The 25273-nt window shown below is 44.6% G+C and overlaps 3 protein-coding genes across 5 annotated transcripts in view; 2 read left to right on the top strand and 1 right to left on the bottom strand.

Annotated features, from left to right (window-relative positions):
* Positions 1–1621, top strand: part of stx18 (syntaxin 18) — a 34800-nt gene extending 33179 nt beyond the window's left edge. The window contains exon 11 of the mRNA XM_067458159.1: positions 871–1621. Within this exon, the coding sequence (XP_067314260.1) occupies positions 871–966 (96 nt within the window). The 3' untranslated portion in view covers positions 967–1621. The remainder of the gene's footprint in view (positions 1–870) is intronic.
* The window catches only part of zbtb49 (zinc finger and BTB domain containing 49), a 12825-nt gene extending 2448 nt beyond the window's left edge, over positions 1–10377 (bottom strand). The window contains exons 1-9 of one of the 3 annotated variants that reach the window (XM_067458158.1): positions 10249–10377; positions 9274–9425; positions 8007–8169; positions 7032–7632; positions 6867–6913; positions 6348–6421; positions 5990–6072; positions 5736–5897; positions 4269–5380 (exon numbers count right to left, since the gene is read on the bottom strand). In XM_067458158.1, coding sequence (XP_067314259.1) covers positions 4941–5380; positions 5736–5897; positions 5990–6072; positions 6348–6421; positions 6867–6913; positions 7032–7632; positions 8007–8169; positions 9274–9425 — 1722 coding nt within the window. In that variant the 5' untranslated portion in view covers positions 10249–10377 and the 3' untranslated portion in view covers positions 4269–4940. Of the gene's footprint in view, positions 1–4268; positions 5381–5735; positions 5898–5989; positions 6073–6347; positions 6422–6866; positions 6914–7031; positions 7633–8006; positions 8170–9273; positions 9426–10248 lie in introns of those variants that run through there. The other 2 variants (XM_067458157.1, XM_067458156.1) reach the window with 2 other exon arrangements.
* A 392-nt stretch (positions 10378–10769) lies between these two features.
* Positions 10770–24958, top strand: lyar (Ly1 antibody reactive homolog (mouse)). Its single transcript, XM_067456720.1, has 9 exons — positions 10770–11069; positions 19886–20031; positions 20244–20358; positions 20432–20539; positions 21744–21827; positions 21917–22178; positions 22901–22960; positions 24574–24659; positions 24767–24958. The coding sequence occupies exons 2-9, from the start codon at positions 19910–19912 to the stop codon at positions 24902–24904; spliced, it is 975 nt and encodes a 324-aa protein (XP_067312821.1). The 5' UTR covers positions 10770–11069; positions 19886–19909; the 3' UTR covers positions 24905–24958.
* Positions 24959–25273: the final 315 nt, after the last annotated feature.

Raw genomic sequence — 25273 nt, 5'->3', positions numbered from 1 at the left:
AGTGTGTGTGTGTGGAAGACGTGTGTGTGTGTGTGTGTCGATGTCTAATGATGATCTTGTAAACAGAGATGCACTTATGCAAGAAAAATGTCAGACTTGCCTGATAATAAAGATTAATATCATATCATGTTATTTGTAGTGTTGGGGAAAGTTACTCTGAGTGACTCTTCCACCTGGGCTGGGCTAGTTTTCAATTATTTGTTTTATATTTAACTAAAGCTATATTTTTGAGCAAATGTTGAGTTTTATTCATCCATTCAGGAAGTTTAGTTTGCACAGGTGCCACACACACAATTCATACAATCACACACATCATTACAATTACAACTGATTCAACATAGAAATGACAAGTGGATGATGATCCTCAGGTCACACTTCCCCGATAAACACACTTCCCCGATAAACACACACGCGTGGGTTATCTGACTCCTCAAAGGTCAGCAGACTTCAGTCAGTAAAGTCAGATTAAATGCACACATATATCTGGTTTATTTAACATATTTAATTATTGGAGGTTTGCATAGTATTGAGTTTGCATTTCACAGATTATATTAATTTTGAGGAATATATAATTGTTTTATTTTTGTTCAAGATTAGTAAATGCACGACTCCACACACATCTCAGCATGGGGACAGGACAGCCGTCAGCCAATGAATGGGGAGATAAACTGACCTGTGTTACTTATTTCAAAAAGTAACTCGGATATTTTGTTGTAAATTTGAAAAGTAATGCGTTACTTTAGTAGTTACTTGAAAAAGTAATCTGATTACATAACTCGAGTTACTTGTAATGAGTTCACTGATCATTTGTCATTTTTAGAGTCATTAAATGAAGTCGTGTGTGTGTGTGTGTGTGTGTGTGTGTCTCAGGCCATCAAGAATAACGCCGGCTTCCGCGTGTGGATCCTGTTCTTCCTGGTCATGTGCTCGTTCTCGCTGCTGTTTCTGGATTGGTACGACGGCTGAAGGAGCTCCGTCATCTGAATGTGCTTCTTATGAAATCATATTTAATAAACTCAGTCCCAGCTCTCTGCGAGTGTGTGTGACGCGATCAGACTCGCTCTGTCCAAAACGGCAGAAACACACACACAGTCAGTTTATTTATCCCACACTGCAAAAATGCTCTTCTTACTCAGTATTTTTGTCTTGTTTCTAGTCCAAACATCTAAAAACTCTTACAACAAGAAGTATTTACTAGACAAGCAAAAGTAATTGTCTTGTTTTGGGAAAAATAACTCCAAATGAAGAGAGTTTTTGCTTAAAATAAGATAAATAATCTGCCAATGGGGTGAGAGAAATAATCTTAATTCAAACAGAAAACAAGATTATTTATCTAGAAACGAGACAATAATACTGAGTCAGACGAGCGTTTATAGCGGTGTGCAAACTCTCATGACCAGTCGTTTAAAACATGAACTAATTGCCAATAACCCGAGCAGCTGATTATCAGTTATGACTGAAGACGAGCTGAGAAATGTCATGTTTGTGGGATAAAGATGATAATCATTCTCATGACCTGTAGTTCTCACTGTAACTTCTTTCCTGCATTATTTCTTCTGCGCCTCTGAAGCATTTCTAGATCAGAATATCATAACGCTTTCAATAAAAGCCCATAAACACCGAGCACAGTCTGCTGGATATTAATGAGCAATACATCCTCTGTTGAGTCTAATATCATCCCGTTTGAGCTTCTGGTCTAAAACTATCCCGAGGTGTTCATCATCTGTTGCTCATTCTATTTGCGACCCATTAAAGGTGCAATATGTAAGATTTTTGCAGTAAAATATCCCAAAACCAGCTGGCCGGTGTTATATATATGTTTTCCAGTCGAGTACTTGCAATATTCCAATATTTGTAAATAACGATACACTCGTGTCACGATTCGATATATCACGATCCTGAACTCACGATACGATATACGGTATCCCGATATTTTAAGCCAACATTGTGTTTTTTTTTAAACTTTTTTTATTACTATTAAAAGAATATTATTATGTGTATTACTATTAGGACCCACACATTCCCCCATTGCCTCAAACTTTAACCTGACTGAGATGCCGCTCTCGCATGTGCTTTATTAGACAGCCGAGCAAATATACATAAAACAAATCAAATAGGTTACTTTCGTTTATACCGCGCTTTTTACAAACACTGATAGCCTCACAGTGATAATAGGACATTAATGTTGTTTTAGAAGAAAAGCTAAAGTTAGTTTTTGATTGATTCATTTCTGTTGTAAAAACTGATTATTTATTTGATTTGGCGCCAAACAAAACTTAAACAGAAAACCTTCAATTTAGTGCTTTGAGTAATAAGCAGGATTTTAAAATGTCTGCGATGTTTAATAGGGAGCCAGTGTAGTGTTGACAGAACTGGACTAATATGATCATACTTCCTGGTTCTAGTAAGAACTCTAGCTGCTGCGTTTTGGACTAGCTGGAGTTTGTTTATTAAGCGAGCAGGGCAACCACCCAGTAGAGCATTACAATAATCTATCTATCTATCTATCTATCTATCTATCTATCTATCTATCTATCTATCTATCTATCTATCTATCTATCTATCTATCTATCTATCTATCTATCTATCTATCTATCTATATCCATCCATCCATCCATCCAACCATGAATTCAGTGACGTGAGAAGATCACAGATTCTGAAAACCTAGGCTTGACTTTATAACGTCATGTCCATTGCATGTTATGTAGAGTTTTATAAGTTTAATCCTTTTGTTCATTAACCCTGATAATAAAGTCACTGTAAAGAGTAGAATAATAATAATAATTCATTACATTTATATAGCACTTTTCAAGGCACTCAAAGCACTTTACACTGAAGGGGGGAATCTCCTCAGCCACCACCAGTGTGCAGCATCCACCTGGATGATGCGACGGCAGCCATATTGCGCCAGAACGCTCACCACACACCAGCTGATTGGTGGAGAGGAGACCGAGTGATGAAGCCAATCAGGATATGGGAAAGATTAGGAAGCCATGATGGACAGAGGCCAGTGGGCAAATTTGGCCAGGATGCCGGGGTTACACCCCTACTCTTTATCGAAGGACATCCTGGGATTTTTAATGACCACAGAGAGTCAGGACCTCGGTTTAACGTCTCATCCGAAGGACGGTGCTCTTTGTCAGTATAGTGTCCCCATCACTTTACTGGGGTGTTAGGACCCACACAGACCACAGGGTGAGCGCCCCCTGCTGGCCTCACTAACACCTCTAAAACCTCTAAAAGAATATTCAATATGACCGTATCAACATAGCTTAACCTGTTAGCCTGAACTCCCACTTTTGAAAAAGATCCCAAGAAAGGGCAAACCAAACTACAGTTCATGACCCTTTGCACCTAAAGCATAAGTCTGGTCTCATTTGAAAGCAGTTTACTGTAGTCAAAATAAATAATGTATAGTTATGTTTCAAAGTTTTGTAAAGTTATTAGAAATGTATTTTTCTATGCAATATCTTTATTTAAATTAAATTAAGTTGGCCATGTTGCAATCTAGAAAGGCTCATCTACAGCTAAAGCCACAAGTCTGAACATGTTATATTTCAAATCTGAAGATGATAACTCTATTACTTTTCAAGATCATGCCATGTGTTTTTATTCTGAGATGAATCTACAATGCTAACTGATGTTTATTGTCATCTTCTGCCTCTTTTATCCGCTCAGTTTGAGTCTTCTGCAGCCGGGTTATGGCTCTAAATATTATTATTTTGTCTTTATTATAATTACTGACGACTCTATTCAAACTGTTCAATTCAAGCCTAATTTCTCTGATCAAACTTCTCACGTCACCTTCTAAACTGTGCCAAATGCCCTTCTTGAAAAAGAAAAAGTTCAGTGAGTTTTACTATTAAAAATAATTCGTAAATATAAGATATTTCCTCAGGCGGCAGGTGCATCTTAGGGCTAGCTAGCATGTTAGCTTAGCACGCGATTAGTACACAGCAAATTATGAGAATAAAGCCGTTTTTGCTTCAAAAAATGAGATCATGGTGAGCAATTGAATCATCGTTAGCCAAGGAATCAGAGCATTATTTTTGTTTCTAGCCCGTACGGTTCAAACGTTAGCATGAGTGTGAGAGCAAAGCTGGTGGCGCTAGAGGGACTGATAGAGACCGTCGCTGTGGTGCCGGTTCAGACCATGGTTCAGACGGTCTCTCTCTGCGGGAAAACTTGTATAACTCTTTACCATCCGCTTCTGTGGGCTGCAAAACGAGAAGAACACCGCCGGCAAATACAACAGGAGCACACACACCTTTGACATCGGCCCCATAATCATTCTTTACTATATATTCACACAGAAAACGGCTGCTTTACATCAGAACAACACTTGATGGGTTAGGGTGCAGTTTTTGTCAAATAAATGCAGGCTTGGTGCGATCTTTCAGAAACATAACAAAAATCTGAATTATTCCAAACTTTTGATGGAATCCAGCATGTCTGACTCATATAACCAGCAAATATGTGTTCATGTTTGATCACATTTGCGCACACACACACACACACACACATACACACGCACAAATAATCTGCTAATGGGGTGAGAAAAATAATCTTAATTCAAACAGAAAACAAGATTATTTCTCTCACCCCATTGGCACCCCATTGGTTATTTTTCCCAAAACAAGACAATTACTTTTGCTTGTCTAGTAAATATTTCTTAATGTAAGAATGTTTAGATATTTAGACTAGAAACAAGACAAAAATACTGAGTAAGAAGAGCATTTTTTGCAGTGTAAGATGTTTGTAAAGTGGGGCCATGGGTAATGTCCTCATATTTCACCCTCTCCTGTAATACCTGTGTCATACCCATGGCATTATACACATTTGTGTCCTCATATGTCACACACACACACACACACACACACACACACACACACACACACACACACACACACACACACACACACACACACACACACTCTCTCTCAGGGCTCCACATCAGTGTCACTCTGCAGTGTTTTCATGGCGCGGCCCCAGAGAGCGCCGCTGCTGCAGAGTCCCTCCGCGTTCGAGAGACACGTCGCTGAAGAAGAGGATGCTGATGATGAAGATGATGCTGCTGGCGATCCGTCTGGGCACTGAGAGCCTCCAGGCCGGCAGTGAGAGAAACATGATGAAGATGCTGAAGCTGCTGCTGATGACGAAGATGCTGAAGCTGATGATGAAGATGCTGCTGCTGCTGCTGATGATGATGAAGCTGCTGCTGCTAACGGCTGCTCTCCAGGCCTGCAGTGAGCGCTGCGGTGTCTCCTCAGGACAGCGGTGCGACTGAAGCTCTTCCCGCAGGACTCGCAGCTGTACGGACGCTCTCCGGTGTGGGAACGCACATGACGCTGGAGGTCCCCGGAGCCCGCAAAACACTTCCCTAAACACACACACACACAAACGCACACACATCAATTCACCTCAGCACTGATTCAACTCAATCAGTTCAATATCAGTGACAATGCTGCAAATGGAATCATTTATGAAATATTTATGTGTGTGTGTGTGTGTGTGTGTGGGCTGGTAAACCCTACATTATGGGGACAAAATGTCCCCACAAAGACAGCAATATCCCAAATCCTTGTGGGGACATTTTTGGTCCTCGTGAGGAATACAGCTAATAAATCACACAGAAGGAGTTTTTTTGAGAAAGTAAAAATGCAGAATGTTTCCTGTGATGTGTGGTGTGTGTGTGTGTGTGTGTGTGTGTGTGTGTGTGTGTGTGTGTGTGTTACCGCAGGTCTGGCAGCAGTGGGGTTTGTCTCCGTTGTGTCTGAGTTTGTGTTTGAACAGTTTTCTCTGCATGTTGAAGGATTTTCCGCACTGCTCGCAGGTGAACTCTTTGTCTGTGCTGTGAGTCTTCTTGTGCTCCTTCAGATTGCTGAAGTTGCTGAAGCCTGTGGCAGAAGCTCATGTGAGGATGGCAATGATCATTCGTTTAACACACACACACACACACACACACACACACCGCTCATCTCAGGCTCACCTCGTCCACAGACGTCACACAGGTGCGGCCGCGCTCCAGAGTGGATGATGATGTGCCGCTGAACATCGCCTGACGCCGCAAAACTGAAGAACACACTGATTTACTTCAGGGGAAAGTGACGTGCAGCCGAGACAAACACACTCTCCTTACTCAGTTACTGTGTCTCGCCAGTCTAATATCTAACTATTCTTTAGCATTTACTAGATCAGTAAAATGACATCAGATCTTTTTCCTTGTTTTCTGGGGGGAAAAATCTAAATGAAGAGAGTTTTTGCTTAATAATCTTATTTCTGATTGAAATCTAGTTTCTTGTTTTCGTCCCAATCAGAAATAAGATTATTTACACACACACACACACCTCTTCCCGCAGAGCTCACAGATGTACGGCTTCTCTCCTGAGTGCCGGCGTAAATGTGTCTGAAGGTTTCCTGCCTGCAAACACATACACACACACACACACACACACACACACACACACACACACACACACACACACACACACACACACACACACACACACACACACGTGAACACAAGTGTTTGAATGACACAGGGCAGCTTGATTACTAAAAGCATCTGCATCTGTGAGTTCGAGTCGCTTTAAAGCGATGGCTCGTCCATAACTACGCCGGATATCGAGCGCTTCTCAAACTACTAATGTGGGCGCGGCGTGACTGAAATTAAGAGTTAGATTAATGTTTGAAAATTAATAAATTATGACATCCATAAATATTAGTTTTCAGTATTATTATTATTCTTAAATATTCAGTCGCACTTATTTAGTTTTAATGAAGTATGTTTTATAAGTTCTTTATATTATTGTTATTACTTAAGTCATATTGAAATATAACACATTTGTTCCACAGTGCAGCCGTACCTGAGAGAAGCCTTTACCACACACACTACACTGGAACGGCTTCTCCCCTGCGGAGAGAGAACAGGAGTGAGAGTGTGTGTGTGTGTGTGTGTGAGAGAGAGAGACACAACAGCAGCGTGAGTGTGTGTGTGTGTGTGTGTGTGTGTGTGTGTGTGTGTGTCCCACCTGTGTGTGAGCGTTTGTGCAGCTCGAGGTTGCTGGGATGTTTAAATGTCTTTCCACAGACCTCACAGCAATACTTATTATTACTTCCGCTGACCTCTGACCTCTGGTCATGACCCCTCGACTCTGCATCATCAGGCTCTGCCGCAGGTGTCGTTTTCAGCTCGGACGCTTCGGCGGGATCAGAGGTCACGGACGGGTCAGAGGTCGGGGCGTCCGTCGGCCGGTCACATGGTGCATCGGCTCCAGCCTCCTCGTCCTCAGGCCCGGCGTGCGACCGCAGGTAGTTAAACTTCTTCAGGTAGACGTCTTTCTTCGGCCGCAGAGGGGGCGGGGCCTCATATGGAAGAGGCGTGGTCTCTGGTATAAGGGGTGTGGCCTCTTGTGAAGGGGGCGTGGCCTCATGCGTGGCGCTGGAGCTGATTGGCTCCTCCGGTGGGATGCTCCCGCTCTGCTTCAGATATTGTCTGGTGTAGAAGTTGCGGAGCTTGTATCCGTGCGGAGGCGGAGCTCGCTTTTCTTCAGCAGGAGCAGGAAGAGCTTCTGATTCGCCCAGAGAGAAGGGCTTCAGGAACGCTTGACACATGTTCAGGATGTTCAGCACCTGCAGCGCACACACACACACACACCAGCGGGTCACCATCCGCATCTACAGGCACAGATAGGGGTGGGCGATATAGCCTAAACATTATATCACGATATCCTCCTTCCTTCCCATCCAAGATTCGTTACACTAGAATATCTCTACTGGGTGGTTGCCCTGCTCGCTTAATAAACAAACTCCAGCTGCTCCATGATAGATAGATAGATAGATAGATAGATAGATAGATAGATAGATAGATAGATAGATAGATAGATAGATAGATAGATAGATAGATAGATAGATAGATAGATAGATAGATAGATAGATAGGGATAGAAGCAGACACACTCTGTCAGTTTAAATCTAGACTAGGATGTGTGTGTGTGTGTGTGAGACCTGCAGGCTCTGGCCGATCTCCATCAGTGTGTGAACGTTGTCCTGGTTGAGCTCCAGGTGTGAGGTGTACATGTAGTCCAGCACCTGCCCGATGCCGCTGACGTCCTGAAGGGCCAGATGGAAAACATCGCTCTTCTGCGCCGGAGAGTTCTGGAAGAGAGACCTGAGTAGGTAGAGAGAGAGAGAGAGAGAGAGAGAGAGAGAGAGAGAGAGAGAGAGAGAGAGAGGCTTTGGGAATCGAGAACAGACTCCATCACAGAGGATAATAATCGCCGACATTTAAAGGGAAATGTCTGTCATTAACTCCTCTCCCTAATGTCGCTCCACACCCGTAAGACCTCCGTTCATCTTCACACACAGTTTAAGATATTTTAGATTTAGTCCGAGAGCGTATGCAAGTGTATGCACACTATACTGTCCATGTCCAGAAAGGGAATAAAAACATCATCACAGTAGTCCATATGAGACATCAGTGGGTTAATTAGAGTCTCTTGAAGCATCCAAAATACATTTGGGTCCAAAAATAACAAAAACTACGACTTTATTCAGCATTGGCTTCTCTTCCGGGTTTGTGTTCAATCCTCAAATAAAGATTCAAACGGTTATGAATCAGCGAATCGATTCATGATTCGGATCGTGTGTCAAACTGCTCAAATCACGAGACATTGACGGTTCGAATCATGATTCGATTCACTGACTCATAACGGTTTGAATCATGAATCGATTCACTGACTCATAACGGTTCGAATCATGAATCGATTCACTGACTCATAACGGTTCGAATCATGAATCGATTCACTGACTCATAATGGTTCGAATCATGAATCGATTCACTGACTCATAACGGTTCGAAGCTTTGTTCTGAAATCGGCCATCACTATATAAGTCGTTATTTAGTGTTTTTGCGCACTAACTCTATTCTGGCCTCTTCATCAATGATTGTAGAGCCGCTGTAGTGAGATGGGCTTTGTAACGACGTCTTTAGTGCCTTTATGGGTCTTGAGAGAGGAAATGACATTGGTGTCAATGAAGGCCTTTCTGAGCCATCGGATTTCAACACTAATATCTTCATCTGTGTGTGAAGATGAGCGGAGGTCTGACGGCTGGCCAACCACAGGAGGAATTAATCACACAATGCACATTTCTGGCTGAACTTAAAGAAAAGACTCCTTTATAAAATCCTCTTTTCAGCTCAATATAACAGCCATATTCCTATATAATATTGCCATTTTTCTTTAAAAATGAGACTTGAAGTGTGAGGTGTTACCGGAAGTATGCGCTGAAGGCGGCGAGCACGTTCTTGTGTGCTTTAAAGCAGACGCCCTTCACCACGAGCACACAGTCGCACAGCAGGCCCTGAATGCGCTGATCCTGGAGCTGCTGCAGCACAAACACACTGTGGCTGCACACACCGTCCATCTGCACACACACACACACACACACACACACACACACACGTTTCTTTTTGTGAGAAGTGGGTACATACATTCCATAGACGTAATGGTTTTTATACTGTACAAACTGTAATTTCTATCCCCTTACACTGCCCCTAAACCTACCCATCACACACACACACACACACACAGCCCCCAACCTACCCATCACACACACACACACAGCCCCCAACCTACCCATCACACACACACACACACACACACACACACACACACACACACACACACACACACACACCGGCACACACTCTGCATTTTTACTTTCTCATAAAAACTCCTCCTGTGTGATTTATAAGCCTTTTGTAAAGTGGGGCCATGGGTAATGTCCTCATATTTCACCCTCTCCTGTAATACCTGTGTCATACCCATGGCATTATACACATTTGTGTCCTCATATGTCACACACACACACACACACACACACACACACACACACACACACACACACACACACACACACACACACACACACACACACACACAGCCCCATCTCAGGAAACATTCTGCATTTTTACTTTCTCATAAAAACTCCTCCTGTGTGATTTATAAGCCTTTTGTAAAGTGGGGCCATGGGTAATGTCCTCATATTTCACCCTCTCCTGTAATACCTGTGTCATACCCATGGCATTATACACATTTGAGTCCTCATATGTCACACACACACGTCACTGCGACGGCACGCGCATGCAGGGCTGTGTGAGTGTGTGTCCAGAGATATCCTAATATATAATCATATTGTAATAATATCGTAATAGCTGTGGTTGGAGCGGAATGAAGAAAGCGCTCACCTTTCGCTCGGAGGGGCAGGCGCTGCGCTGATGACGTCACTCCAGTTTTCACAATAAAAGACCTTCTGTTTTTTTTTTTATACCATAGGCCTTTCAAATACATTTAAAGATGCACTATTTAGTATTTTTGCTGTAAAATATCCAAAAACTAGGCCAGTGTTATATAGGTTGTTCAGTTGAGTACTTACAATATCACAAGTGTTTCCAACTATTTGTAAATTGTGAGAAAATTGCTATTTTAACCAATGAACCGGGACTACCGAGGGAGTCGCCTGTCAGTGACGTCATATCTGCGATATCTTCGGTTCCGGTTTTATTCTGCAAAAGCGAACACACATCAATAAAAACTAAAATAGTGTATATAAATAATATATACATAATTAAATAATACTAAAATAACACTTAATTTAATGCATGCTGTTTTTATAGTTATTCCATATTCTATATAATGTACTAAAAAAATAAATGTTTAATTTTCTGTCCTAAATCCTCATTCAGTAGTTTACTTTTATTGTGTTCGCGGAACTGTGATGATTTGGTGTTCGTGTTTCCGGCCGGAGTGATAACAGCGGTGCACCGCGTGTGTCTATGGCGACTGACGAACGCGTGTTTGAAGACTCTGGCGCGCATTTCAGTCGCGTGTTACTGTGAGCAACGGGGATAACGAGCTTTATTACCGGAACCGGAGACTCGTTCACGGGAGCAGGAGAACCGGACCCGGTGCCAGTTCTTCAGTTCATTAGAGCGCAGAGAGGAACACACGTGTGCGCGATCAGCTGATCATCATCATCATCAGATAATCCCACGTCTGCGTTATTAAGGTACGGGATCACCGGCACGCGGTAATGCATCGCATATCCATAATATAACACTATCAACCGGATTTAACGGTAACTTACTCGGCGCGAGGAGTTTTTTTCTGTCAATGTGCGACACTTCCGGGAAATAACCAGAGGAAGAAAACTCCAGCAACGCCAAACCACTGTTTATAATACAGCTCATTAAATATGTAAAGCTGCCCTAGAATGATCTGAATCGATATGTTGAATTGTTCTCTGATATCAGAGGGTGTGTGGCTTATTTAAGGGCAAACATTGTCCAGATTCAGTTCTACAGGTCCATTTACAGCACTATAAACTGCCTCTAGGATGTAATGCTCTGTGTTTGCCTTATTTGGAAGAGTCATGAATATTAATGTTGAGCTCTGCTCTGATTGGCTGTTTTACTGCACATCTATACCATCCGTCATGGCAATGATTTTACAATGATAGCAGCTTAAAGGGTTAGTTCCCCCATAAATGAGATGTCTGTCATTAACTCCTCTCCCTAATGTCGCTCCACACCCGTAAGACCTCCGTTCATCTTCACACACAGTTTAAGATATTTTATATTTAGTCCGAGAGCGCATGCAAGTGTATGCACACTATACTGTCCATGTCCAGAAAGGGAATAAAAACATCATCACAGTAGTCCATATGAGACATCAGTGGGTTATAGTGTTGTCACGATACCAAAGTTATGACTTCGATACAATACCAGACTAAAATATCGATACTAAATCGATACCACAGTAAAAACAAAACAAAAAAACTTGTTATTATTCATTGTTATTTTTTACTAAAAATTCCTGTGGCCAGCATGTTCCTTAGGGTTGGGCATCGTTTTGATTTGAACAATTATTGATCAATTACTATTAAAATTATCTCACAAATTTTTGCTATCTCAATGTATTTTTTACAACGGGGTAATTGTGTTGCAATAGCTTACACACAGCACAAGAAAGCTTGATTTCGAATGGTAAATTCATTTTAAAAAGACGAGTAAACAGTAATAAAATAAGAACAAATAAACAGATTACAAACAATAGCACAAATAAATGCAATAGAATAGAAGATACAAATTAAACAGACTGCTTTATTTTTTCAGGTAGGTCTAACATTCAGATAAGTAACTGAATAAAAAACTGCATAGTAATTACATTTAAAACAACATTGGATAATGTTCTTTGTAAAAAATTCAATAGCGTACAGATGAAACTATTAAAGTTACACAAGTTGATCAGTCAAGAGCAGTGTGATCGTTTGTCTTTTTGTAGTTTGAATAACAAATGACTGCGGTCCCTTTAAGACTAACGGACGCACGGATCCTGAACACTGCTCCTGTTACTCGTTCTTCCTGAACTGTTTGCGACTGTGGTTACGTTAATACTCTTCCAGATGTGCACTGATCATTCTTTGAGTGTATTTGACCAATAATAAGCTGGAATAAGAAGCTAATGTTTGCACTTGTATCATGTCAGAGGCGGCTTTATTACGGTAGGCTGTGTGTGTGCGCTTCAGATGTGACAAAATCTGCGGGGATTAGTAGAATTAATTTATATGCAATCCCGCTCTAAATTCAGACCGATCTCACACACACACATACACACTGTCTTGAGGAAAGAGTCCAGCAGAACGCGCCGCGCTCAGAGGTTAACCGGGCTGAGGGAGAATATGCCGGTGTGTGTCAGCTCGCTTCCGGTCGGAGAGGAGAGCGCAGCTGGTATCGATACTATAAAAACTGAGAACCGTATTGTTTCAGATATTCCTGTATCGATACATATCGAAATATCGATATTTTTGACAACACTAGTGGGTTAATTAGATTCTCTTGAAGCATCCAAAATACATTTTATGATACATTAATACAGCGTATTGATTCATGATTCGGATCGCGTGTCAAACTGCTGAAATTACGAGACTTTGGTGATCCGAATCATGAATCAATTCACTGACATTGCTGAATAAAGTCGTAGTTTTATATATGAATATTTTTATAATTCATTCATTTACGTTACAGAAAGCCTTAAGGTTCTGCATAATTAAGGGCGTGGATACAGGTGGATAGCCATTTATCCGCCGTCTATAGTTATTGCGTCACCTCAGCTCCGCCCACATCCCGCCCTTTTTGCCCATTTTCTGTTATCCGGGAGTGACACGCGATGACTCGCTCACAAGATGGCGACGCCCAGCTCGACCCTACTTTACGCTTCAGAACGGCTCATCGTAATCCTATGGGTGACGTCACGGACACTACGGCCATATTTATTACAGTCTATGGCGCGTACCAGCGATTGCGTCACAGTTGCCTTTATGAAAATAGCCTGTTTTCCGTGGTGTTTTTCACAAACAAGTTTTACATGTGAAGGAGGAGGCAACGGTGTTTGAGACTCACTGTATGGGATGTCCATGGACTGAACTCTTATTATTTCACTATGAAGGCTAATTACATTTTTATTCTTTAAACAAAATACCAGGGAATCATAATTATGGCACAAAAATATGGATTTATGACATACTATGTCTTCCTAAAGTATGTTTTTTCTGTTATGTTGTTATGAGCTTCCATAAGTTTGCTATAATTAAAGCTGTGTTCGTGAGGTGCAGTGTGTGTTAGCGAGTGTCAGTGATTAGAGTAAAGAGCAGGAGAATGGCACAGGCCGGCGGGATGATCAGAGCTGTGTTCGTGAGGTGCAGTGTGTGTTAGCGAGTGTCAGTGATTAGAGTAAAGAGCAGGAGAATGGCACAGGCCGGTGGGATGATCAGAGCTGTGTTCGTGAGGTGCAGTGTGTGTTAGCGAGTGTCAGTGATTAGAGTAAAGAGCAGGAGAATGGCACAGGCCGGCGGGATGATCAGAGCTGTGTTCGTGAGGTGCAGTGTGTGTTAGCGAGTGTCAGTGATTAGAGTAAAGAGCAGGAGAATGGCACAGGCCGGCGGGATGATCAGAGCTGTGTTCGTGAGGTGCAGTGTGTGTAAGCGAGTGTCAGTGATTAAAGTAAAGAGCAGGAGAATGGCACAGGCCGGCGGGATGATCAGAGCTGTGTTCGTGAGGTGCAGTGTGTGTTAGCGAGTGTCAGTGATTAGAGTAAAGAGCAGGAGAATGGCACAGGCCGGCGGGATGATCAGAGCTGTGTTCGTGAGGTGCAGTGTGTGTTAGCGAGTGTCAGTGATTAGAGTAAAGAGCAGGAGAATGGCACAGGCCGGCGGGATGATCAGAGCTGTGTTCGTGAGGTGCAGTGTGTGTTAGCGAGTGTCAGTGATTAGAGTAAAGAGCAGGAGAATGGCACAGGCCGGCGGGATGATCAGAGCTGTGTTCGTGAGGTGCAGTGTGTGTTAGCGAGTGTCAGTGATTAGAGTAAAGAGCAGGAGAATGGCACAGGCCGGTGGGATGATCAGAGCTGTGTTCGTGAGGTGCAGTGTGTGTTAGCGAGTGTCAGTGATTAGAGTAAAGAGCAGGAGAATGGCACAGGCCGGCGGGATGATCAGAGCTGTGTTCGTGAGGTGCAGTGTGTGTTAGCGAGTGTCAGTGATTAGAGTAAAGAGCAGGAGAATGGCACAGGCCGGCGGGATGATCAGAGCTGTGTTCGTGAGGTGCAGTGTGTGTTAGCGAGTGTCAGTGATTAGAGTAAAGAGCAGGAGAATGGCACAGGCCGGTGGGATGATCAGAGCTGTGTTCGTGAGGTGCAGTGTGTGTTAGCGAGTGTCAGTGATTAGAGTAAAGAGCAGGAGAATGGCACAGGCCGGCGGGATGATCAGAGCTGTGTTCGTGAGGTGCAGTGTGTGTTAGCGAGTGTCAGTGATTAGAGTAAAGAGCAGGAGAATGGCACAGGCCGGCGGGATGATCAGAGCTGTGTTCGTGAGGTGCAGTGTGTGTTAGCGAGTGTCAGTGATTAGAGTAAAGAGCAGGAGAATGGCACAGGCCGGCGGGATGATCAGAGCTGTGTTCGTGAGGTGCAGTGTGTGTAAGCGAGTGTCAGTGATTAGAGTAAAGAGCAGGAGAATGGCACAGGCCGGCGGGATGATCAGAGCTGTGTTCGTGAGGTGCAGTGTGTGTTAGCGAGTGTCCGTGATTAGAGTAAAGAGCAGGAGAATGGCACAGGCCGGCGGGATGATCAGAGCTGTGTTCGTGAGGTGCAGTGTGTGTTAGCGAGTGTCAGTGATTAGAGTAAAGAGCAGGAGAATGGCACAGGCCGGCGGGATGATCAGAGCTGTGTTCGTGAGGTGCAGTGTGTGTTAGCGAGTGTCAGTGATTAGAGTAAAGAGCAGGAGAATGGCACAGGCCGGTGGGATGATCAGAGCTGTGTTCGTGAGGTGCAGTGTGTGTTAGCGAGTGTCAGTGATTAGAGTAAAGAGCAGGAGAATGGCACAGGCCGGCGGGATGATCAGAGCTGTGTTCGTGAGGTGCAGTGTGTGTAAGCGAGTGTCAGTGATTAGAGTAAAGAGCAGGAGAATGGCACAGGCCGGCGGGATGATCAGAGCTGTGTTCGTGAGGTGCAGTGTGTGTTAGCGAGTGTCCGTGATTAGAGTAAAGAGCAGGAGAATGGCACAGGCCGGCGGGATGATCAGAGCTGTGTTCGTGAGGTGCGGTGTGTGTTAGCGAGTGTCAGTGATTAGAGTAAAGAGCAGGAGAATGGCACAGGCCGGCGGGATGATCAGAGCTGTGTTCGTGAGGTGCAGTGTGTGTTAGCGAGTGTCAGTGATTAGAGTAAAGAGCAGGAGAATGGCACAGGCCGGCGGGATGATCAGAGCTGTGTTCGTGAGGTGCAGTGTGTGTTAGCGAGTGTCAGTGATTAGAGTAAAGAGCAGGAGAATGGCACAGGCCGGCGGGATGATCAGAGCTGTGTTCGTGAGGTGCAGTGTGTGTTAGCGAGTGTCAGTGATTAGAGTAAAGAGCAGGAGAATGGCACAGGCCGGCGGGATGATCAGAGCTGTGTTCGTGAGGTGCAGTGTGTGTTAGCGAGTGTCAGTGATTAGAGTAAAGAGCAGGAGAATGGCACAGGCCGGCGGGATGATCAGAGCTGTGTTCGTGAGGTGCAGTGTGTGTTAGCGAGTGTCAGTGATTAGAGTAAAGAGCAGGAGAATGGCACAGGCCGGCGGGATGATCAGAGCTGTGTTCGTGAGGTGCAGTGTGTGTTAGCGAGTGTCAGTGATTAGAGTAAAGAGCAGGAGAATGGCACAGGCCGGCGGGATGATCAGAGCTGTGTTCGTGAGGTGCAGTGTGTGTTAGCGAGTGTCAGTGATTAGAGTAAAGAGCAGGAGAATGGCACAGGCCGGCGGGATGATCAGAGCTGTGTTCGTGAGGTGCAGTGTGTGTTAGCGAGTGTCAGTGATTAAAGTAAAGAGCAGGAGAATGGCACAGGCCGGCGGGATGATCAGAGCTGTGTTCGTGAGGTGCAGTGTGTGTTAGCGAGTGTCAGTGATTAAAGTAAAGAGCAGGAGAATGGCACAGGCCGGCGGGATGATCAGAGCTGTGTTCGTGAGGTGCGGTGTGTGTTAGCGAGTGTCAGTGATTAGAGTAAAGAGCAGGAGAATGGCACAGGCCGGCGGGATGATCAGAGCTGTGTTCGTGAGGTGCAGTGTGTGTTAGCGAGTGTCAGTGATTAGAGTAAAGAGCAGGAGAATGGCACAGGCCGGCGGGATGATCAGAGCTGTGTTCGTGAGGTGCAGTGTGTGTTAGCGAGTGTCAGTGATTAAAGTAAAGAGCAGGAGAATGGCACAGGCCGGCGGGATGATCAGAGCTGTGTTCGTGAGGTGCAGTGTGTGTTAGCGAGTGTCAGTGATTAAAGTAAAGAGCAGGAGAATGGCACAGGCCGGCGGGATGATCAGAGCTGTGTTCGTGAGGTGCAGTGTGTGTTAGCGAGTGTCAGTGATTAGAGTAAAGAGCAGGAGAATGGCACAGGCCGGCGGGATGATCAGAGCTGTGTTCGTGAGGTGCAGTGTGTGTTAGCGAGTGTCAGTGATTAGAGTAAAGAGCAGGAGAATGGCACAGGCCGGCGGGATGATCAGAGCTGTGTTCGTGAGGTGCAGTGTGTGTTAGCGAGTGTCAGTGATTAGAGTAAAGAGCAGGAGAATGGCACAGGCCGGCGGGATGATCAGAGCTGTGTTCGTGAGGTGCAGTGTGTGTTAGCGAGTGTCAGTGATTAGAGTAAAGAGCAGGAGAATGGCACAGGCCGGCGGGATGATCAGAGCTGTGTTCGTGAGGTGCGGTGTGTGTTAGCGAGTGTCAGTGATTAGAGTAAAGAGCAGGAGAATGGCACAGGCCGGCGGGATGATCAGAGCTGTGTTCGTGAGGTGCGGTGTGTGTTAGCGAGTGTCAGTGATTAGAGTAAAGAGCAGGAGAATGGCACAGGCCGGCGGGATGATCAGAGCTGTGTTCGTGAGGTGCAGTGTGTGTTAGCGAGTGTCAGTGATTAAAGTAAAGAGCAGGAGAATGGCACAGGCCGGCGGGATGATCAGAGCTGTGTTCGTGAGGTGCAGTGTGTGTTAGCGAGTGTCAGTGATTAGAGTAAAGAGCAGGAGAATGGCACAGGCCGGCGGGATGATCAGAGCTGTGTTCGTGAGGTGCAGTGTGTGTTAGCGAGTGTCAGTGATTAGAGTAAAGAGCAGGAGAATGGCACAGGCCGGTGGGATGATCAGAGCTGTGTTCGTGAGGTGCAGTGTGTGTTAGCGAGTGTCAGTGATTAGAGTAAAGAGCAGGAGAATGGCACAGGCCGGTGGGATGATCAGAGCTGTGTTCGTGAGGTGCAGTGTGTGTTAGCGAGTGTCAGTGATTAGAGTAAAGAGCAGGAGAATGGCACAGGCCGGTGGGATGATCAGAGCTGTGTTCGTGAGGTGCAGTGTGTGTTAGCGAGTGTCAGTGATTAGAGTAAAGAGCAGGAGAATGGCACAGGCCGGTGGGATGATCAGAGCTGTGTTCGTGAGGTGCAGTGTGTGTTAGCGAGTGTCAGTGATTAGAGTAAAGAGCAGGAGAATGGCACAGGCCGGTGGGATGATCAGAGCTGTGTTCGTGAGGTGCAGTGTGTGTTAGCGAGTGTCAGTGATTAGAGTAAAGAGCAGGAGAATGGCACAGGCCGGCGGGATGATCAGAGCTGTGTTCGTGAGGTGCAGTGTGTGTTAGCGAGTGTCAGTGATTAGAGTAAAGAGCAGGAGAATGGCACAGGCCGGCGGGATGATCAGAGCTGTGTTCGTGAGGTGCAGTGTGTGTTAGCGAGTGTCAGTGATTAGAGTAAAGAGCAGGAGAATGGCACAGGCCGGCGGGATGATCAGAGCTGTGTTCGTGAGGTGCAGTGTGTGTTAGCGAGTGTCAGTGATTAGAGTAAAGAGCAGGAGAATGGCACAGGCCGGCGGGATGATCAGAGCTGTGTTCGTGAGGTGCAGTGTGTGTTAGCGAGTGTCAGTGATTAGAGTAAAGAGCAGGAGAATGGCACAGGCCGGCGGGATGATCAGAGCTGTGTTCGTGAGGTGCGGTGTGTGTTAGCGAGTGTCAGTGATTAAAGTAAAGAGCAGGAGAATGGCACAGGCCGGCGGGATGATCAGAGCTGTGTTCGTGAGGTGCGGTGTGTGTTAGCGAGTGTCAGTGATTAGAGTAAAGAGCAGGAGAATGGCACAGGCCGGCGGGATGATCAGAGCTGTGTTCGTGAGGTGCAGTGTGTGTTAGCGAGTGTCAGTGATTAGAGTAAAGAGCAGGAGAATGGCACAGGCCGGTGGGATGATCAGAGCTGTGTTCGTGAGGTGCAGTGTGTGTTAGCGAGTGTCAGTGATTAGAGTAAAGAGCAGGAGAATGGCACAGGCCGGCGGGATGATCAGAGCTGTGTTCGTGAGGTGCAGTGTGTGTTAGCGAGTGTCAGTGATTAGAGTAAAGAGCAGGAGAATGGCACAGGCCGGTGGGATGATCAGAGCTGTGTTCGTGAGGTGCAGTGTGTGTTAGCGAGTGTCAGTGATTAGAGTAAAGAGCAGGAGAATGGCACAGGCCGGCGGGATGATCAGAGCTGTGTTCGTGAGGTGCAGTGTGTGTTAGCGAGTGTCAGTGATTAGAGTAAAGAGCAGGAGAATGGCACAGGCCGGCGGGATGATCAGAGCTGTGTTCGTGAGGTGCACTGTGTGTTAGCGAGTGTCAGTGATTAGAGTAAAGAGCAGGAGAATGGCACAGGCCGGCGGGATGATCAGAGCTGTGTTCGTGAGGTGCAGTGTGTGTTAGCGAGTGTCAGTGATTAAAGTAAAGAGCAGGAGAATGGCACAGGCCGGCGGGATGATCAGAGCTGTGTTCGTGAGGTGCAGTGTGTGTTAGCGAGTGTCAGTGATTAGAGTAAAGAGCAGGAGAATGGCACAGGCCGGCGGGATGATCAGAGCTGTGTTCGTGAGGTGCAGTGTGTGTAAGCGAGTGTCAGTGATTAGAGTAAAGAGCAGGAGAATGGCACAGGCCGGTGGGATGATCAGAGCTGTGTTCGTGAGGTGCAGTGTGTGTTAGCGAGTGTCAGTGATTAGAGTAAAGAGCAGGAGAATGGCACAGGCCGGCGGGATGATCAGAGCTGTGTTCGTGAGGTGCAGTGTGTGTTAGCGAGTGTCAGTGATTAGAGTAAAGAGCAGGAGAATGGCACAGGCCGGCGGGATGATCAGAGCTGTGTTCGTGAGGTGCAGTGTGTGTTAGCGAGTGTCAGTGATTAGAGTAAAGAGCAGGAGAATGGCACAGGCCGGTGGGATGATCAGAGCTGTGTTCGTGAGGTGCAGTGTGTGTTAGCGAGTGTCAGTGATTAGAGTAAAGAGCAGGAGAATGGCACAGGCCGGCGGGATGATCAGAGCTGTGTTCTTGCTGTTCTCAGGGTCAGCTGCTGTTCTTCATCAGGATGGTGTTCTTCACATGTGATGCCTGCGGAGAGTCTCTGAAGAAAGCTCAGGTGGAGAAGCACCTGCTGAAGTGCCGCGCATGTGCCGTGCTGTCCTGCATCGACTGCGGGAAAGACTTCCGGTGGGTCAAAGGTCGCTGCGGATGTGATGAGTGTGTGTGTGTGTGTTTGAGTCCCACTCTGTGCGTCTGAGTCTGACCGCGGGCACGCCCGGGTCCAGCACTGCATGCATTTTGAGTCTGAATGTGTTTTTTTTGTTGTTGTTTTTTGTCCAACTGTGAACGCATGTGAGTCCCTTTCCATTTTTGAGTCCTGTGTTTGTGTTTGTCTGCAGTGGTGACGATTACAAGAACCACAACAAGTGCATCAGTGAAGATCAGAAGTATGGCGGCAAAGACTTCCAGGCCAAGGCGAATAAAGGCGACGTGAAGCAGCAGCAGTGGATTGAGGTGAGTAGAGCTTGAACGGCTGTGAGTGTCTGAGGGATTCTGGGCTCGCTCACGTGTCTCGTTTCTTCTCCAGAGGATCCAGGAGGCTGCGGATCGGCCCGGTGTCCAGCCCAGACTCCAGCAGGTCCTGCGGCAGGTCAGCACGTACGGGAACGTTCCCCGGAAAAGAGCCAAGTTTCAGGTGAAGATCTCAGACGCCGGTGACGGAGCTTCCTCCCGTATTACGCTCCATCCTTAACTCTTTCCCCGCCAGCGTTTAAAAAAAGTTGCCAGTCACCGCCAGGGTTTTTGAACATATTCACCAAAATGTAAAAGCCCATAGAATATTTAGTTTTTTGAATATCTGAGCATGCAATATGTCAAAAGAAAGAACTTCTTCTTTTAAACAAACAAAACAAAAAAAGTTTTATTCTAGCTTCATGCATTCCTTTTTTATCAACACTTGAATATGGGTAAGTTTCATAAAAAGCAACATTTTAAACCAAAAGCTGAGAAAATCAGGTGTGTGTGTGTGAGACTGACTCCAGATCAGATTCAGAGATGATCAAACACATATGGAGGAGATCGAGTCCATCAACAACTCTAATGCTTCATTCCGGGTCCACATCTCATTCACTAACATTAGATAGATTTGATTTAAATGTTTAATGTTGATGATCTCATTATTTTACATATGCATATGATTACATACGATCGCTTGTTTCTGCATCTTTCTCGCATGTGTTTTGATCAGGAGATTAAAGGGTTAGTTCAGCCAAAGGGAAATGTCTGTCATTAACTCCTCTCCCTAATGTCGCTCCACACCCGTAAGACCTCCGCTCATCTTCACACACAGTTTAAGATATTTTATATTTAGTCCGAGAGCGTATGCAAGTGTATGCACACTATACTGTCCATGTCCAGAAAGGGAATAAAAACATCATCACAGTAGTCCATATGAGACATCAGTGGGTTAATTAGAGTCTCTTGAAGCATCCAAAATACATTTGGGTCCAAAAATAACAAAAACTACGACTTTATTCAGCATTGGCTTCTCTTCCGCGTTTGTGTTCAATCCTCAGATAAAGATTCAAACGGTTATGAGTCAGCGAATCGATTCATGATTCGGATCGCCAATGTCTCATGATTTCAGCAGTTTGACACGCGATCCGAATCATGAGTCAATTCGCTGACTCATAACCGTTCTAATCATTATTTGAGGACATTAGGGGAGGAGTTAATAAGTCCTCATTCAGTAGTTGTGTAATAGCGCCCCCTGGCGTCTGACAGTGAAAACATGGAAACTCTGAAAATTCTTTTTTTGGCCTGGAAGCGTTTTCTCACAAATAACAGAAAATTCTGTGTTTGGCGGGGAAAGAGTTAACATTTGCTTTCTTCTCCCACAGAACTGGATGAAGAACAGCCTGAAGATCCACAGTCCTGATTTACTGGAGCAGGTCTGGGAGATTTTCTCAACGGCGGCCGACAGCGTAAGAGTTCAAAGTGCTTCAACCAGGTCACATTCACACCGAAATTAGCCAATATGGTGACGTTTGGCTTTTGTTTCATGATGTTTCAGGACAGCAACCGAACCAACCATCAGACGGAAGGCGAACACAACCCGAACCGAAGTGACCAGAACAACGGCACTGAGACTAATGAAGAAAAGAGAGGAGAGCGGAAAGAGAAAAAGAACAAGAGAAAGACCTCAGAGGAGCAGAACGGACAAAAGGCCAGCGAGAAACAGAGCAGAAAAAAGAGGAAACGAGAGGAGAGGGAGCAGAATGTAGACCCAAAGACCAACAAAAAACAGAAGAAAAGAAAAGAAGAGGTGTCTGATGGTGAGGATCAGAGCGTTTCTCTCAGATACAGTCGGGAATGAAATGCACTGCTGAAAATGCTCTTCTTATTTAGTATTTTTGTCTTGTCTCCAGTCCAAATATCTCAATATTCTTAAATCAAGATGCATTTACTAGATCAGTTAAACGACATGAGATATTTTTGCTTTCTTTCTGGGGAAATAAAATCTAAATGAAGAGAGTTTTTGCTTAAAACAGGCAAAATGATCTGCCAATGGGGTGAGAGAAATAATCTTATTTCTGATTGGGACGGAAACAAGAAACAAGATTTCAATCAGAAATAAGATTATTTTTCTCACCCCATTGGCAGATCATTTTGCCTGTTTTAAGCAAAAACTCTCTTCATAGTAAATGCATCTTGATTTAAGAATATTTAGATATCTAGTTTAGAAGCAAGACAAAATGACTGAGTAAGAAGAGCGTGTTTTGCAGTTTGTGGAGGATTTGACCTGTGACTGATGATTGACAGCTCCGTTTACAGCGCCAGAGAGGGCAACGGTTAAACACTCGACTGTATGACGTGACCGTACGTCCAAACGCTCGTCTACTCTTCTGCTACACACTCTAAATAATGCACTATTACTTCTCAAAAAGACTGACTCATACTTATAAGCCGTAGTATAAGCCAGCGATTTGGGATGCCGCAAAAGACAGTCTCTAACTGTGTGAACCTTTCTTATTTCCTGTCTGCTTTGACCAATCAGAGAGTCTGAATCTGGAGGAGGAGGAGCCAGTGGCCCAGGAGTCTGAATCAAACACTACAGGTATTCCACAATAAGCAGGGTTTCCACGGGGCTTAAGTCTTAGATTAGAGCAGAAAGCCTTAAAGGGATAGTTCCCCCATAAAGCCTGATGTTTATCTGCTGACCCTCAGGGCATCATAGGTGTGTGTGTGTGTGTGTGTGTGTGTGTGTGTGTGTGTGTGTGTGTGTGTGTGTGTGTGTGTGTGTGTGTGTGTGTGTGTGTTTCTTCAGATGAAGGAAGATTTTTAACTCAACTGTTGCTCGTATAATGCAGGGGTTTTCAATCTTTATGATGCCAAGGACCCCAAATATGATGAACCTTTATAAGGAACCCCCTTCGTAAAATCCATATATTTTTATGTACGAAAAAACATTTAAACGGTTAGATAAATAGTAAGTGTGACACTATATATTGTTTCCCATCTTAAATTAGCTATTAATGTTGGATGTATAAACCGGAAGAAGAACATTTTTATTAAAATTATTTGTGTACAATTTTTACAATAAATCTATGCGAGCAGCAAACATACTATGTTAAGAAAACTGCCTTACCACCCCAGTGAGAAAGATAAAGGGGACTATAGTGAGAAAAACTCACTAAAGACACGAAGCAAACATACAATTCGAGAATTAAATGGTAAGAAAGGAGAGAAACATTTAGAAATGAAACAATTAGAATTTTCGGTCGACTTTATCTATTTAGGTAATAACATAACGGTCTTTATACTCCACTCAAAACAGTGTTTACATGTATATGTCGCCGCATTATTGTATTATAGTTGTATAAATGCACATTATGCCATCATGGTTTAAGCCAGTCAGTGACGCTCCATCTGACACACTAGCAGACGACTAACTTAAACTCATTTAAATACTTGTAGAAAAGTTACAAAGCTGCTGTCACTTTAAGGCCGAATGCACGGATCCAATACACTGATACACATCTGATATTCTCACACTGTTCACCTTCACTGAAGACAGAATCAACTTTGTTTATGTCAATCCTCCACTAAATGAGCATTTGGACATCCGTCTTCTTCCATTTTGCTCTAAACTATTAATCAGTGTTTAATAAATACTGTGAAATCATTGAACTTCACGAGACTCTACAAGAGTGATTCCTGAAAGGCTTTCTGCAAAAACCCAAACACCTTTTAAAAAAGAAAAAAATCATCACTGACTTTCAAAGCTGCGACAGAAACGACTTTCCACTTCGAGGACCTTGATAGAAATGTAGTGGAGTAAAGAGGACGATATTTGTCTTTCAGATGGAGTGAAGTTAAAGTCAGAAGATTACAGAAAAAATAATACTCCAGTAAAGCACAGAGACTCAAACAGTGAACTTCAGTACAGGACTCGAGGAAATGAGCTGAGGGACTGGCCAGATCTGAGTAAAATGAAGTTTTGGAGATCTGTTGGGATTTGTATGTTCAAACTCTGAAGTGTTGCTAATGCAGCTCAGTGCGTGCTCAGCCTTTTATATTTAGAGAACATATACTCCCTTCAATTTATTCCTTACATTTCCTTTAATTGGTCTTAGAGAGGTCTTAAATTCGCCTTCATTAAACCCCCAGATAAGAGTCTGCTTGAGCTCAGCGAGAGGATTACTGATCGAGTTCTGTGTTTGTCTGCAGGGAAGTTTAATTGGAAAGGGACGATAAAGGCGGTTCTGAAAGACGCTCCTGAGGACGGACTCGCCGTCAAGAAGCTCCGCAAGAAGGTGAGCTATGAGCACCAGATGCGACCAAAGGCTGGTTGGTCTGGCTTCCATGTTCCACAAATGCGTGGACGTTTGACTCACCGATCGACTCTCTGGTGTTTCTCCAGGTTTTAGCCGCATATTATTCATTTACCGGAGACGGAAACTACAGATCGGAAGAGGAGCTTCTGTCTCTGTTCAACAAGAAGATCAACAACAACCCGAAGTTTAAAATGCTGAAAGAAAAAGTCCGACTGGTGAAATGACTGTGACTGTGGTGTTGTCTTCATCTCTTGCTGGAATAAATGTTAAAACATTCACCTTTGTCTTCAGTTGTCTAATAAAATTATTTTATGAACAGCGTCAGAGTCTGATAACCCTGCTCTGTCTAATAGCCACACCCCTTCTGATAGTGACACCCATCTGATAGTCCTTCCCCACCCATATGATACACCTGCCATGCCCCTTCTGATAGTCCTGCCACGCCCCTTCCGATAGCCCCACCCATCTGATAGTCCTGCCACGCCCCTTCCGATAGCCCCACCCATCTGATAGTCCTGCCACGCCCCTTCCGATAGCCCCACCCATCCGATAGTCCCACCACACCCCTTCTGACAGCCACACCCATGATAGAC

This window comes from Pseudorasbora parva, chromosome 11, assembly GCF_024679245.1.
Source record: "Pseudorasbora parva isolate DD20220531a chromosome 11, ASM2467924v1, whole genome shotgun sequence".
Taxonomy (NCBI): domain Eukaryota; kingdom Metazoa; phylum Chordata; class Actinopteri; order Cypriniformes; family Gobionidae; genus Pseudorasbora; species Pseudorasbora parva.
Note: the sequence above shows the minus strand (reverse complement) of the source record. Positions and strands in the feature narration are given on the sequence as shown.